General features: G+C 30.8%; 1 protein-coding gene across 1 annotated transcript; it reads left to right on the forward strand.

Moving 5' to 3' along the window:
• The first annotated feature begins 1048 nt into the window (after positions 1-1048).
• On the forward strand, positions 1049-5961 carry LOC114294842 (uncharacterized). Its single transcript, XM_082918358.1, has 7 exons — positions 1049-1211; positions 2763-2915; positions 2992-3357; positions 3610-3686; positions 3851-4466; positions 4840-5057; positions 5932-5961. The coding sequence occupies exons 1-7, from the start codon at positions 1049-1051 to the stop codon at positions 5959-5961; spliced, it is 1623 nt and encodes a 540-aa protein (XP_082774484.1).
• Positions 5962-10927: the final 4966 nt, after the last annotated feature.

Below are 10927 nucleotides of genomic sequence, written 5' to 3' on the forward strand. Positions count from 1 at the left end.
TACCCTAAAGTTTTTTAAAAACTCCTTCAATATAGTGTACTAGTTAACAATATGCCTAAATTATATACATTCGCTACCCCAAGATTTTTTTGAAAAAATTGATTCTCACACCCCTATTATTGGGAAGAGGATGTCAAAGAATGCAGAAACTGAAACGTTATTAATTACAGCCTCTTCAATTATTAAATCAAATCAAATAAAAACTTAAACTTCATTCATCATTAAAACGTTACTAACTATTTAATGGATTAAGGGTGGCACACCTTAATTTAAAGTGTATTAAGGGTGGCATAACAGTGACTGTTGTACCTTAATTTAAAGTGTATTATGAGCTTATTTTTATGATTCGAACCGTTCATTTTGTAGGGTTTGTTGAGTACTTCATGCCTACCAAAAATCATATTAATCGGATTTAATAACTATATGATCGATAATCAAAAAAAATAAACAATAAGTTTTTCTTTTGAGAAATAGTATAAACAATATGCAATTCGATTATATAGTTATTGATATCCGATTAATATGATTTTTGGTAGGCATGAAGTACTCAACAAACCCTACAAAATGAACGGTTCGAATCATAAAAATAAGCTCATAATACACTTTAAATTAAAGTACAACAGTCACTGTTATGCCACCCTTAATACACTTTAAATTAAGGTGTGCCACCCTTAATCCATTAAATAGTTAGTAACGGTTTCATGATGAATGAAGTTTAAGTTTTTATTTGATTTGATTTAATAATTGAAGAGGCTGTAATTAGTAACGTTTCAGTTTTGATTAGAGTTAGTTAGTAACATTTCAGTTTCTGCGTTCTTTGACATCCTCTTCCCAATATTATATAGTGATCTCTGTTAGAATTGCTTCTCCTATATTCCTTTCCCTCTTCATAAACTTTTTCATGGAGCGATTTTCCTGCTTGATTTTCCCGAGAAAATCCTAGTGACATCCTAAGAGAGAACCAAAACAAAACCCACTTTGCAAATTGCATATATCTTGGTGAAGATATTCTCTTTCTTCGAATAATAATAATAAAAGTGTTTTCATTATGTCAAAGACTGAGGGCGTTCATGTGAGTCTGAACCGTGCGGCACCACCGCAAAGCAGAGTGAATGCCAACTTTCCGGAGGGTTTGAGTGTTCTTGTGGTTGATGACGACGTTGTCTGCCTCAAATGTGTTACTGCTCTTCTCAACAAGTGTCGCTATAAAGGTTTCTATTCTCAATCCCAATATATATATAGGCTTCGTTTGGGAAGTTGCTATTTTAGTAGGCTATTTTAGTTTTTGGCTATTTTAGTAGGCTAAAATTTTTGTGTTTGGGAAGATGATTAGATTTTTTTATGATTGGATGTGATGTTTATGAGAGAAAAAGTGAAATGATTATGGCTTTGATGTGATATTTTGTCTTATTAGCTATTTTAGCCTATTTTGTCTTTTTGTGAATTTTATATTTTTTTTCTTCCCAAACACTCCCACAGACTTGTATGCTTGAAGATCACAAATAGGGTTTGGTTTATTATTTGAACAAGTTCATAATTCTTGAGGATATGAAAATTTATGTAGAGAGTACTTATAGAACATGATTCTTGGACTTTTTTCTTTGAATTTTAAATGTATACATGTGATTCCTAATTTTAAATGTATACAGTGTGCGTAACATAACTACAATAGTTACATAAATTATTAATTTCGAATTGTAGAATTTATGAATTAATTGTGGACATCTTATTAGGTTGCTTGTGATTTTTCTTTTCTTTTTTTAAAAATGATTTTGCTAGTTTGGGTTTGTGATTAACATAATGGAGTTATAGCATTTTTGTTGTATCTTTGCTATGATGTTCTCGGCATCCTTTGCTTTTATTGTTTGATGTCAATGTATTGTTGCTTGTTTATTATAAATAAAGTGCATTTTTGCTGTTTCAAAAAAAAAAAAAAAAAAAAGAAAAAAAAAAAAAAGAAAAAAAGAGGCGACTTTGTGCAATTGCTCCATTTTTCTCTCTTTATTTTTAAAGGCAACAGCCAAGTAAGTATAATGTTACTAAATTGTCGGATATTAAAATTTAAAGAAAATTACAGAAGAATCTGAATTTTTAATTTTGTCAATTTAAATTTTAAAATTTAATTTGTTTTTAATTTAAACCATCAACCTATTTTGTTAAGTAAAACGGATGGAAAAAATATTATTTTAGTCATTAAACTCAATGTATGTGTACATAAAATATCTAAAACACTTTTTTTTGTTGATTTTAATGACTAAAATATATTATTTTTTGTTGATTTTACTTATCGGAAATAGGGAGGTAGATGGTTTAGATTGAAAAAGAAATAAAAATTTTATGATTTAAATTGATAAAATTAAAAAATAATATTTATTATATTGCAATGGTCAAACTAGAGTTCTCCCCCAAAATTGACCATTATTGTGGGTCTGACTAGTTCTCTGCTATAAAAACACAAAACGAATTTGAATTTTACAGTTTGGGGATTAGGCAGAAGATCATGTCTTCCCTATGAATCAAGATTCACATTCCAATATTTTCATGTAGTTACTCTTACAAAATTTTCAGAGGGAGTTCAATCAAAACATATAAAGCCAAACAAATTGAATTTAATGCACTGTTTCATAGAATTTTTTCTAAAACTACATTCCGTACTCTATAGAGCAGAGATACAGAAATACAAAATTCTTGACTATTGAAAGGGTCATTGAACTGTTAGGCCTATTTATTCCAAAATTTTATGCATTTTGATATGTATGCAGTTACCACGACAACAAAAGCAACAGAAGCTCTTAAAATGCTGAGGAAGAAGAAAGAAAAATATGATATTGTGATTACTGATGTTATAATGCTCGATATGAACGGTTTCGAGCTTTTGGAGATAATAGGCCTTGAAATGGACATGCTAGTAATAAGTAAGCTTATCATTTCTTAATCAGTATACATTAACTTGGATGAGATTAAACCTTAAAGCTAAGTTTGGAATTGCAGTGATGTCCGTAAACGATGACAAAGAATCGGTGATGAAGGGGGTAAAGCATGGAGCTCGGGACTACCTGATAAAGCCACTTCGGTTGGAAGAAGTGAAGAATATTTGGCAGCATGTGGTCCGGAAAAATCTATTTAATACAACGAAATCTGGCACCATGCAAGTAGGAACAGATCAAAACCCCCCAATTCCATCTTCAAAGAGGCTGAGGGAAAAGAGAAATGAGGAAGAAGAAGAAGAAGAAGAAGAAGATGATGAAACAAACACTCATAATGAGGAATCTTCTGCTCAGAAGAAGAAGAGGGTTAGTTGGACTGGAGTGTTGCATAACAAGTTTGTCAATGCTGTTCGGGAGCTAGGAGTAGATAGTAAGTCTTGGATCTTCATTTTATTTTATTTTACAGGCTTAAAAAATATACACCTGATTGATTCCCAATACATATGGCTTGATACTTCCAATAAGGTTACACTGTAATCCATACTTAATCATCTTTCGATACCACTATGTAAAACCATGCTCTTGCACTAGCTTAGCTGCTAATATCACACAAACATGACAAAGGTAAAAGTATGTATTGGGGTGTATCCTAACATTATTGGGTGTCTTTGTACCTTTGCAGAAGCAGTTCCAAAGAAGATACTCAACATCATGAATGAACCGGAGATCTCTCGCGCAAGTGTTGCTTGCCACCTTTGGGTGAGTTTGGTTTTTCCATCAAGCTTCCAAGATGGCATTCTAGGCTATGAGTCCTCTGTTTTCTATATCCTGCATCATGGACTAGTCAGATATGTAATGCAAGTGAAACTAAACTGTGATTCTTTAACTGATAGTTTTTTGATACTCCTTTTTCTTGATTACAGAAGTACAGAAATGCCTTAAGGAAGGAGAACACAATAGCTAAAATGACCCAAGAAAGCAAGAACAATATCAATTCAAACAGAACAAACAGGCTTCTATCTGATACAATCACCACATCTTGTATTAATCAAGGCCTAAACACCATCAATCATCACAATAGATTTGCAGAACAAGACATGAGTACTGGGATCACCTCATTTGGTAGCCGACTTCAAACATTTGGTGCTTCTACATCAAATGCAAAACTCCTCCAACAAAACCAACTACCTCCCAAAGTAGTAGCAGATCAAATGCGCCCAACCGTGCTTGGAAGTGTCCCTCCATCTCAATTTTTTGCGGCAAATCCATCTCCCCATCATGAATTGAATGGGATGAGGTTTCATTCTATTAATTCGAGAACAGAGATTTTTGATGACAATGTCAAGATGTCTTCTTCTCAGCTTCCTAGCTTTAACACAGGAGAATCTGGTCCAAGCAGTATGCCTGTTAGCTTTGGGCCATATTCATGTCCTCTTGCAGCCGTCAACCTTGGCGGTGTTCCTTTTCAAATTCTTGGAGATGCTTCAAATCAACTGAATCCAATTTCTCAACCCGATTCTCTTGCCATGCTGCTTCCAGGTTAGTTATCCTCCCTTTATCTTTCTGTTTCTTTTTATTTTTGTTCCCCAATATCATTGAATTCTGTTTGGTTTTTAGTATTTCGCTAATTTGTTCTTTGTCCCCTCCTATATCAATGAAACCAAAATTGAAATAATTCTATAAATTGACAGAATTTCAAGCTTTCAGACCATAAAATAAGAATGTTATATCAATTATTACACTTAAATTTGAGAGCAGATTTCACTGTATGTCCACTTAAAACAAAAGAGTTTCTTCCTTTAATAATTTTTTGAATGATGGAGTTTCAGTAGACACTGTCTTTGCTTTGTTTTTATTATTCTTGTACTTGGTGTTTTATAGAGCTCATCATTCTGTTGTTTTCCGATTTCAGGGCAACATGAAGGAAGAAATTTAGCTAATCTCAAAGTAAAAGAAGAACCAATTAACTTTCCATTTGACATGCGACAAATCACAGATGACTCAATCCGGAAAGGGCAGTTTGTGCAGCATCGATATCCCTTTGAGAATACAGAAAGAGAAATCAGGAGCCATCACAATAATAGCAGCAGTTCGTCGGATGATGGCCTCCTTAGCATTATGGTAAAACAGGTAACGCGTTTTTCAGCTGTAATTCCTCTTTTTCAGAATTAGAAATGTCCCCAATCCATTGAAGGAGAAACATGTTTAACGATCTTTTTTATTTTTTATTTTTTAATTCCCCATGATTGATTATTGGGGTGTTTGCTTTTGATCGCCTAGGTATGTCAGTCTTTTCTCAAGTCACACAACCCTACACGGGACACTTGTAAAGTGCATATCCAATAAGGAAAAGGGCTAATTAACATGATCATATGCCTTTTTTAAAATCAGTATTAAACACTATCCCACAAAGGCAGCTTGTGGTTCACTAATAACTTCTGAAAGTACCTTCTTTAATCTGATTGATAACATCTTGGATAATATTTTGTAAATAAATCGTACCATATATACTAAATGGGATTGGACTCCTCAAAGCATGAATCTCTTTCAACCTTAGGAATTAAGGCAATGAATGTAGCATTAAGGCCCTTTACAATTCTCTCATTTTTGTAAAATTCCTAAGACAAACCATAACATCCTTCTTAATGATGCTCCAAACCTTCTAGATAAAAGAAAATTAAACCCATCGGAATGCTTCACTGCTTGCAGCTTCTTCAACAACAGCTATCACATGTTACATGCAGCTAATTGGATTTGAACTTGATTGAAAAAATTATTAGGTTAACTTAACAATAAATAAGATTTGATTCCAAAACCACAGTTAGTTGTGACATGCGAGATTGATCATTGATGCAGTCATGAATCAGACTAGTAATAACTTAAATTATTCCATTAAAATATCTATCATTTAAGATTGATTCTCTTCAACTGCTTAAATACGAATCTATATAAACAAGGACTTGTAACTGTTTCTTGACTCACTTTTTTGGCTTTTGTATTGCAGTTTTGGAGCAATTCGGCTCCTAAGTTGTAATCACAGGGCATCCTATTTTAAATTGAAGCTAAATTATGAAATCGAAGAAGAAGAAGAAGATTTGTCGATGCCTACACTGATAGAAGATTTTGTGTTCATGATTGTTTAGTGCTTCTTTCCATATTGTGAGATTTGAAGATTGATGCTTTCTCTATGGGAAGGCAAATGATAGTTTTTAGAGGGTTTAGACTGTGGTCTGATTTACTGATCAGATAAATCATGACTTATTCTAGATTTCTTTACATTGTTAGATGTCCATAGTACATGCATTAATTTTCTAGGATATATATATTTTTAATTTGCCTCATTTCATGGAATTACGGAAGTTGAAAAAACATACCATCATAAATCATTTTGTGTAGAATCTTAAGTTTCGCTTATCTAGTTAAAGGGACAATAGGACTTCTTTTAGGGGTAATTCCTGATGTTTTTGTTGATTTTTATGCTTTAACTATAATGGAAATGTTTTTGTTGATTTTAATGCTTTAACTATAATGGAAATGATGTCTACTGGTAAGGTAAAAGTGGTGATTATTTAGTAGTTGTAGAATACTATCCAATATTGTATAAATCTTTGCGGGTGGAATAATTTAACTCATCTTTATTAGGTAGTTAGGAGATAAATGACGACTTACATAGTGCGTTTTGCAGTTAGTATAAAAATAATGACATATGGTATTATGAGACTCTATAATGTCATATTGGGAGGTATTTATAATTGAATTATTTCATTAGGTTGTTGCCAAATTGGGCAAGAGATGATTCTCTCAGTTGCCATTTTAGATAATCAAATATGCAAACTTGTGAATTATTTTTTTATTTTTTTTAATTGTCTCGTATGTTTAATGCCGGCAGCTGAAGGAGAAATGGCATGATACTACAAGGAAACAGAGCAACATTCATAAACAAAAAATAATAAATAATTTATTCACCCCAAAAAAAAATTCATAAACGAAATTGGGCCATAATGGAATGGGAGAAACATCAATTAGTGTTGCTATATTCTGCATTGGCTGAAGTATATTGGGATTATTTGGTATAATTTATGTTATTTTGCAAGTCTGTGTTTGGTATAATTTTTGCTTAAAACTTATTAGATAAAAATAGCTGAAATAAAATGATTGTCAGGAAGCGGGGGGAAGGGTGTTTTTGACTTTTGCTTTCTAATTATCAATTTTTATTTTATACTTGCTTCACTTTGTAATTTTTTTTTCATAAAAAATCAAAAAGTAATTCTCAAACATTTCAATTTATTTCATCTCATATTTTAACAAAAAATAAAGAAATAAAATTAAAATAAAATAAATTTATTTCCCAAACCAACCCTACGTAGGTAACATGGCAAAACATGTTTAAGAAATTTTTTTAAAAATAACCTATAAAACTTGTATATTAAGGCCTTGTTTAGAAACATGTTATTGTAGTAACTTTTAACATTTTATAAAAAATGTACAGAAATATAGAGAGAATAATGTGATAATTTATAATAACTTTTTAACTAAAATATATAATTCTCAAACGAGACCTAAACTTCTAAATCCTCACACATACATGCAGTTCAAAAGGCTAAGGAATTGTGAATGGCCAAAAAAGACAAAAGTAATGGGTCCTAATGAAAGTGGCTTAACAAACCAATTACCAGGAAAGTAATTTAGGCCCACAAAGACAGAAGTAATGGGGCATCATAAAGAAACAAAAAATGGAAAATGACTGGTAAGTATAAAGTTTATATATTTCATCCGTCTCAAAATAATAGTCTTTATTTATATATTTTTGTAAGTTATAGAGTTATTGGAAATTTATTAACAAATAACCTTATGACATGTGTCTGTAAAATATGGTACAGTTGTTAATGTTCTATTATCAACTCACAAGAGACATCAAAAGTAGAAATTAAGATTGTTTTGAGAATTAGTTATTTTAATTGATTTTTTAATTTTATATGAAGAATGTGTAGAAAAGTGAGAATGATTGACTTTTTAGTTATTTTAGATAATTCCCAAACTTGCTTGGGTTTTAGAAAGATTATGTATTTGTGTGCCTAACTAATGGCATTTTATCATTTTCTCATATTATTGTTATTTTATGGGGTTATGTAATAATATAAGTACACAACTTGTTATTGAATGGGCACAACATCACCTTAAAATTCTTGGAAGATTAGATAAGATAATTACTCCTTAAAAAGTCAGATCTTAGTTAGACCTCATTTGGTTTGTGATTTTTTTAGTTAAATTTTTTTTATAAACCCACAAAAAAAACTAAAAAAAAAATCTAAATAGTCAAAATGTCATATCATATGTATCAATCAATCACTTTTTCTTTTACAATTATATCTATTCAACTAAAAAACTTATTCCATATTAACTTATTCCACTTCATAAAAAAGTCAAAAAATTAAAAATTACTAAAAAGGGGAAATTGCCAAACCAACACTTGGGCACTATTTGTTACAGTTTCTAAGAGGTAATTATAGCTTATTTTGATTTAAGAGTCTATATCAGACTGTTTGGTTTAGTTTCTACTTATACCTTATTAGACAAAAATAGTTTAAACAAAATAAAAAAAAAAGTTGATTATTTAGAGTTGAGAAAGTGGTGCTTTAGTTTCTACTTTATGATTATCATCTTTTAAGTTAAAAAAAGTTCTACCAAATATGACTTGAGTATAGCAAGAAATGACAAAATCATTTTGAGGACTTGGCAACATCTTGTATGACGGCATTTAGTGTTGCTTATTCATTTAATTTTTTGTGAAAATTGTATTTTAGTTCAACAACAAGAAATTAATCTTATTTTCAATGCTGGTGTAAAACACTTATGTATATTCAAGTATTTTCATGTGTTCAAATTTCCCAAAAAAATAAAAAAGTAAAACAAGTTTCCAAAGAAAAGACAATTTTTTTTTAATATCCATTTTGTGGACAACAGTATGGAAAACATGGAGGAGCGATGATGGTCGTAGTGAGAAGGAAAATGCTAGCCAAAAGGACAATTTTGTCCATTTTGTAATTAAGTTCCTTGTATAAAGACTAGAAATAAAATTTTATTTTTATTTGATTTAATCGTAAATGAAATATACCGTCTCAATTATAATATTTGATAATTTTTAAAATTAAATAAGAAATTAAAAATGTTTATTTAAATTGTTCTAACATACTTTCAATTGATGAAATAGCACACCTACCACATGTAAGAAATAATAAATTTTAAAAGAAATTTCAACATCAAATTGTTTTTCTGAGTTAGACATTATCCCCCACAAATACAAATTTGATTTTTAATTTTCTGCAATCACAAAAAGATATAATTTTTTAAATTTTTTTAAAAATATTTAAAAAAAAATAAGAGATATTTTAATTTTATCAATTAAGTTGTCTAAATTGACTAAGGTCTATGATTCTCGCTTGAAAAGTCATAAGTTTGAACCTCAAGAGGTGGACCAACAATTTGAAGTTCTATTACTTATTTTCCCTTGAGGTCACTCAAAGGGTTGGGCCCCATAATTATATGATATATGCTAGATAGAGAGAGTACATGTACTTAACGCGAAACCCCAACCACCCTTCTAGGCCAAAAAAAGAAGGAAAAAGAGAAGGCATTTTATAGAAGAATTATATAAAATAAAATAAAAAATAGATCACAAAATATCAATTCTTTTAATCATTATTTATTCATTTTTATAAGTTATATATAATTATTTGAAATTTATTAAGAAATGACCTTATGACGTATGTTTGTAAAATATTAGCCCTTTTAACTGATATATTCTACATAGAGTCATTGCCAAAATGCCTTCTCACATCACATGATTGACTAGTGAATACTCGGGAAAAAAGCATTTTGATTTTATTTGATTTTATTCTACATAGAGTGGAAGTGTGCAGTAGAGTGGCTTTTAGGAGGCATAGGGGCAAATGTTTTGGATAATTCTCCAACTATGATTAGCTTTGAGTATTGTTGTTCTCATCTCATGTTGCACTTGGCCTATGTGCCAAGCCGTTTTTTAAAAAGAGATTAAATTATGTTGGCATTGTTCTGTAATATGCTAGGTATTTAGGAATCAATGAAATAATGCGACCACATAAAAAGTGAGCCGTCTTAATTTTATCTTCTATACACATGCAGTCTCTCACCCATCTATTCAGCTCCCTCCCCTTTTCCTCCCATTTCCCTCCCTCGAGTGACCACTGTATCGTTGGTAAAGTTAAATATCTTTGGTTGATTATATAATAGTGATTTGGCGAGTCATTTTTGTTACAGAACATGACTTGTTTATCAAAGGTCTTGTTCGATGGAAAGAGATTTCTGGATTGGCAAAATTGTTGTTGTCAAAATTCTCTTTCACACATATATATACAGTGATGGATTGAGTTTGAGGAGTGGTTGACAGGGGGGCGACCGCTACCCTAAAGTTTTTTAAAACTCCTTCAATATAGTGTATTAGATAACAATATGCCCAAATTTTACACGTTCGCTGCCCCAAGATTTTTTTGAAAAAATTGATTCTCACACCCCTAAAATATTCTCATATTTGTAGACGAAAATTCCTAGTTACCCATGTTAAGAAAATTATTTAGAGTAAACATTTGGAAAACAAAAGGCTGGTGAAATGACTTTCATCAACTTAAATCTTCAATTCAATTTTGGAGTTATAATCTTCACACTCCCTCTCGTTCACAAAAAAAGAAAAAAAAAAAAAATTCTTCACACTCTCACTCTACGTGTCTCTTTCTCTTTCCTTTTCTTTTTATTTATTTTAGTTCTCCCATATATCTTCTTATACTTCTTTTGCTTCGATTTATTTATTTATTTATTTTTGGTTTTCTCTGCAACTTGATCTTCATATGTTATTTATTTATTTCGTTTCATCATTTCCATATTTATTTCAAAAAAAATTTCGTTTGCTTCATTTCTCCCATTCCCCTCGTTTCTCAGTTTCAACTATCTCTTTTCTTCTTCTTAGT

This window comes from Camellia sinensis, chromosome 3 (genome assembly GCF_055761805.1).
Source record: "Camellia sinensis isolate YWXY chromosome 3, ASM5576180v1, whole genome shotgun sequence".
Classification (NCBI taxonomy): Eukaryota; Viridiplantae; Streptophyta; class Magnoliopsida; order Ericales; family Theaceae; genus Camellia; species Camellia sinensis.

Excerpts from the sequence above, each read along its gene's own strand:
- LOC114294842 (XM_082918358.1), top strand. The coding sequence starts at position 1,049 with ATGTCAAAGACTGAGGGCGTTCATGTGAGTCTGAACCGTGCGGCACCA. Across the intron at positions 2,916-2,991 it reads AATGGACATGCTAGTAATAA|TGATGTCCGTAAACGATGAC; the intron begins GTAAGCTTATCA and ends TTGGAATTGCAG. Across the intron at positions 3,687-3,850 it reads GTGTTGCTTGCCACCTTTGG|AAGTACAGAAATGCCTTAAG; the intron begins GTGAGTTTGGTT and ends TCTTGATTACAG.